At 41.5% G+C, this 5,443-nt stretch overlaps 1 protein-coding gene across 1 annotated transcript; it reads right to left on the bottom strand.

The window, feature by feature from the left end:
• Positions 1–4,884: 4,884 nt before the first annotated feature.
• On the bottom strand, positions 4,885–5,165 carry LOC114902045 (small ubiquitin-related modifier 2-like). Its single transcript, XM_029234401.1, has 2 exons — positions 5,057–5,165; positions 4,885–4,961 (listed from the first exon to the last, which is right to left on the bottom strand). Exons 1-2 carry the CDS (start codon positions 5,163–5,165, stop codon positions 4,885–4,887), a joined length of 186 nt encoding a protein of 61 aa, XP_029090234.1.
• Between the last annotated feature and the right edge of the window lie 278 nt (positions 5,166–5,443).

The raw sequence follows: 5,443 nt of genomic DNA, 5'->3' as shown, positions 1-5,443 counted from the left end.
GGCCTGTTAGGAACAGGGCCACACAGCAGGAGGTGAGCGGCAGGCAAGCGAGTGAAGCTGCATCTGTATTTACAGCCGCTCCCCATTGCTTGCATTACTGCCTAAGCTCTGCCTCCTGTCTGCATGATGGTGAGTTGTATAATTATTTCATTATATATTACAGTGTAATAATAATAGAACTAAAGTGAACAGTAAATGTAATGTGCTTGAATCATCCCGAAACCATCACCCCCCCACCCCAGTCCATGGAAAAATTTTCTTCCACAAAACCGGTCCCTGGTGCCAAAAAGGTTGGGGACCACTGCATAAAGGCTTCTTACTTCGTTTTGTTGTCTGGATACACAGATTCTTTTTATTGTCTGGATGTTTCATAATTTATCTGACCTCTCTCCTACTGATGAACATATAATTTCCAATATTTTGCTATTAGAAATAACACTGCCATAAATAAATAAATTAGCTTGTACATAAATAATTTTACACATGGACAAGTCTATCCATATGATCAATTTCCAGAAGTAGTATCACTGGGTTGAAGGACATGTGCAGCAAAATTTTCGTAGTCATTGGCAAATTGCTCTTCCTGGAGGTTTCACAGATGGACACTTCCACCAGAAAGAGTGAGAGAACTTAGCTCCAGCTTTTCCCACAAGCTGTTCGTGATGCAAACTTTTGATCTTTCCCAACCTGGTAGGTAAAAAAATCATGTCTTGGGAAGTATCATTTTGCATTTCTCTTATTATGAGTGGTGTTATATCTTTTTATAAGTTTAAAAGATTTTTGTATTCCATGTTTTGGTTAAGCTTCTTTTTCTAATGGTTTTTTTTTTTTTTTTTGTAGATATCCCTTACTTGTTAGAAAATTTGGTCATTTTCTGTGGTATGAGTGGCAAACATTTTCCCAGTTGGTGTCGGTCTTTTTACATTCTTCTGAGGAGCCCATGTAGAAAATTCTGGCGTTTAACATAAGCAGTTATTAGTCTCCTTGTTAATGGTGCCATGACTTCTGACTTCAACTACAGAGTCAGGCCAAACCTTGCAGGTGAGGGCGCCATCCCCTTCCAGGCTTCAGATGCTAGCCGCGGGCTCGGGGCTCCCCAGGCATCCATGCTTCTGACCAACAGGCTACAATTTGGGGTCCCCACTCCCCACTCACTTTCAATAATTCTCCAGAATGTCTCACAGAACTCAGGAAAGTGTGATACAATTTTTTTTTAAAATTTCAGTTTATTATAGCAAAGAGGATACAAATCAAAAGCAGAGACACTGAGGGCAAGGTTTGGGAGGGTCCCAGATGTCCCCTCCCTGTGGAGTTGGGACGCATCACCCTCCTGGCACAGCGATGCATGACAACATGCTTAGGATTGGCAGCGAGGGGTCCTCACCTGAACTCTGATGTCCAGAGTTTCCATGGTTTCATTGTGAAGGTGTGAGTAAGTGAATCATGGGCCACTTGATTGAACTCAACCTCCAGCTCCCCCTCCCTTCCCCAGAGGTTGGGCTGATACCATGTGACTCAAAGCCCCAGCCCTCTAATCACCTGCTGGTCTTCCTGTCCTGGCCGGCCACCATCTGAGTCATCTCCTTAGTATAAACTCTCAGGGCCCACCAAGAATGACAAAGACATTCTTATGACCCGGGAAATTCCAGGTATTTAAATGTTACCACCCAGGAACTGGAGACAGGCCAGCCCATTTCTTTATTACCTAGGATAATAGGTAATAATTTCTGGATTTTGTATTGTATATAGAAGATTTCTGGATTTGGATTTTGTATTTCTGGATTTTGTATTGTATATAGAAGATTCTTCCCTTTTCTAAAGGAAATTATTACAAAAACAAATTGCCCATGATTTCCTCTGGTACCAGAATGATTCCACTTTCCCCCCAAATGTATTATTTCAGCTTTTTGAGATGTAATTGACATCCAACATACATTTTTGATCCATCTGGAACTCATTCTAGTTTATAGGATACAGATTCAACTTTATTTCTTTTTTCTAGATAAGTTGTCCCCAAACCACTTATTGAATAAATGATTTTTCCTCCTTGAACTGAAATGCCAGCCTTATACTGAATTCCTATACGTATACAGATCTACTTCTAAACTTCTTAGTGTGTTCCATTGATCTGTTTTTCCTGTGTAGCACACGGTTTTAATTATTGTAGTTTTGTAAGTTATTACTTCAAATTGATACCACTAGTAAATTTCTTAAACTTTTATAAAACATTCTTCTGAAACTGGATTTAAAACCAAATACCGGGACTTTCCTGGTGGTGCAGTGGTTAAGAATCCACCTGCCAATGCAGGGGTTCGAGCCCTGGTCTGGGAAGATCCCACATGCTGTGGAGCAACTAAGCTCATGTGCCACAACTACTAAGCCTGTGCTCTAGAGCCGGCAAGCCACAACTACTGAGCCTGCATGCCACAACTACTGAAGCCCACGCACCTAGAGCCCGTGCTGTACAACAAAGAGAAGCCACTGAATGAGAAGCCCACGCACCGCAACGAAGAGAAGCCCCCACTCGCCGCAACTAGAGAAAGCCCACGTGCAGCAACAAAGACCCAATGCAGCCAAAAATAAATAAATAAATAAATTTATTTTTTTAAAAAACAAACCAAATGGCAATTAGAGGTAAGACACCAGTATAGCTTTCAGATGAGTAGCCAGCAGTGCATTGATCTAGCTTGCGAGCCAGTTAGCAGCTTAGAGTAGGAATTGTTTCCAAGGCATTGCTTACTTTATAACGCCAGAACGTAAGGGAACTCACACAGTTGTGCCCCATACATTTGCCTTTTATAGGAAGTTATTCAGACTTACACGGACAATTTTCACTGCACTGGAAACAGCCCAGCCACCTGCAAGGCAGTGGGAGCCTTTGGCCTTCTCAACAGTCAGCTGTGTCATGAGCTGGGCACATGCTTTCCTCAGAGCATCTCACCTCCTGACCATCCTGACCTGGGCTGACTCACTCACTTCCTCCCAGCGGGATCTGTGGTCCTCCCTCTGCTCCTCACCAGGACGGGTCTGAGTCAGATGGTCATCCCACTCCAGGGTCGGCAGAATCTAGTTCTTTGGTTGTCAACTCTGCTATTTTCATCTTCAGGCTTTCCCTTCACACTGGGCAAAGAAAATTTGCAGAATCTTGCAGAACCAAACCACTGTTTTACAAGGATGACAATTTTTTTGGAGAAGCACAAAGTGGCATTATCCTAGTTATCCTCATATCTGTTCAATTTCAGATAAATTACTGAGCAAAAATTTTAAAGTGGTTTATTAAAAACTTTTCATTTTTATTTTGGCTATAGATGTGTAATTGTCACAAAAATTTTCGGATCATTTTGACTCTTTTAGACTGTATATTTCTTTAATTCTGCTTACTACTTCATGAACAAATATCAAGAAATTTCTCAATTAAAAAAAAAGGTTTGAGATCAGCTCAGTGCTTTGTAACCACCTAGAGGGGTGGGACAGGGAGGGTGGGAGGGAGACGCAAGAGGGAGGAGATATGGGGATATATGTATATGTGTAGCTGATTCACTTTGTTACAAAGCAGAAACTAACACACCATTGTAAAGCAATTATACTCCAATAAAGGTGTTAAAAAAAAAGGTTTATGGGTGTAATAATATAATGTCTGGGATTTGCTTCCAAATAATCTGGGGTTGGGGTGGGGCATTAGTCGGTTTATAGAAGACACCAATTTGGCCATGAGTTGATGACTGTTGAATCTGGGGTGATGGGGTCATAGGGGGTTTCACTGTATTTGTTCATTGTGACAAATACTTAATTCCTTTTTATTTTGTGTGTTTGAAATTTTTTCTTACAGAGAAGCCCGCTTTGGTCCCGCTCTGGTTGGGATGACTGCAGTGCTGCACCCAGTGGGCACCGGAGCCCCTTGAGGGCTGCATCCTCCCCAGGCAGGCGCTGGCGGAGGCAAGAGGCCTTTCCCAGCTCCCTTTGTTCCTCCCAAGGCTTCTGGCAGAATTCCCACTGCTCTTCCTTCACATCATCTTTCTTTTCTATTTCTGAACTCTATTTTGTGATTTTTCTAATTATTCTCAGCAAAGAAGAAACTTGAAAATCACATGTGCTGTGACTGAAAATCTTTTTGCTGAAAGCACATTCAGAAATAGCCCGAGGAGTAAAATTCTTCCCAAGAAGAGCATCTGGGGAAGGATTTCTGCCTTAGTTTTCCCTAAAATAAGGTCATTTAACAGCGATCTGAAGAAAGCATAGTGAGCAACTTTCCATTTTCCTGTTAATTACACACTTGAGCTGAGAAGCAGAAGTAAAAAAGCATTTAAAAGAAACCCACGAAGTTTATTTAAACAACAAGATGCTTGACCTGAAGGGGAAAACGATCTAGGATTCATTTCTTTTACAGTCATTTATCCTTGCTTAAAGACAGATTGTCCTACCTGTAACAGCTACATACAAAAAAGTTATAAAATTGTTCTTGGTTTTGAAATGAAAATGAAAAACATTAAAATTCTCCAATCGAACAAAGTATACAATAATTTTTACATTGTTCTTTTTTCGTTAAACAGGGAAATCAAAAGAACTTACTGGCATATAAAGAGATGAGCTGAATGAGCATGCCAATAATGGAGAAAGGGACTCTTTTCACAGAAGCAGTATTTCCCCCCATCCCATCTCCTTGTGATGTTGATCAAAATGTACCACTGGCCATTTAGTTAAAAAAAAATCAATATGCTTGTGCACATACCTCCATTACTGAATGTACAACAAAGGAGTGGGGGAGGGGAAAATGAAAGACTAGAGAAAACTGTACTGCAGCAGTCACGATGTGGCGGAACCAAATCGTGGTTTTCTAACTCAGAATGACTTCTTGGTTCTGGAGTAAAGCAGCAGGTTCTCTCTTTAGTAGACACCTCCTGTCTGCTGTTGGGACACATCAGCTGTATCTTCATCCTTCATTTCCAACTGTGCAGGTGTGTCTGTTTCGTTGATTGGCTGCCCATCAAATCAGAATCTGATCTGCCTCATGGACAAACCCTGTCATTCACAATAGGCTTTCGTCAAACGTGGTTACGCCTCCAAATCTCAAACTGCACCACAGAACCATCCTGTCTCACCACTTCCGTGTTAACGTGATCGTGGTCCTCTGTCTTGACTCCCTCCTGGGGCTCTTCATTGGCCATGGTAACCTCTGGAGCCTTCTCAGTGGCTGCTTCACAAAAAAGGTACCAGGATTGGCACCAAACAAGCACAGAGCAGCACCAGTAGTGGCAGAAGGAGGAGGTAGCAATCAGTCAAAGGGAATTTTCTAAAATAAAAAATAAGTCCCTTGAGAACATAAATTTAGTTAGAACCTGTTAGACCAGGGCAGGGGAAGATCTTTATTATGGAGTTTATTTCCAGTTCATTAATTATGAAATAGCTGAGACTTAACCAGAGAAGTCTGAAACTCCCAGGTAAC

This window comes from Monodon monoceros, unplaced genomic scaffold (assembly GCF_005190385.1).
Source record: "Monodon monoceros isolate NGI ecotype Baffin Bay Population unplaced genomic scaffold, NGI_Narwhal_1 Super_Scaffold_1, whole genome shotgun sequence".
Lineage (NCBI taxonomy): Eukaryota > Metazoa > Chordata > Mammalia > Artiodactyla > Monodontidae > Monodon > Monodon monoceros.
Note: the sequence above shows the minus strand (reverse complement) of the source record. Positions and strands in the feature narration are given on the sequence as shown.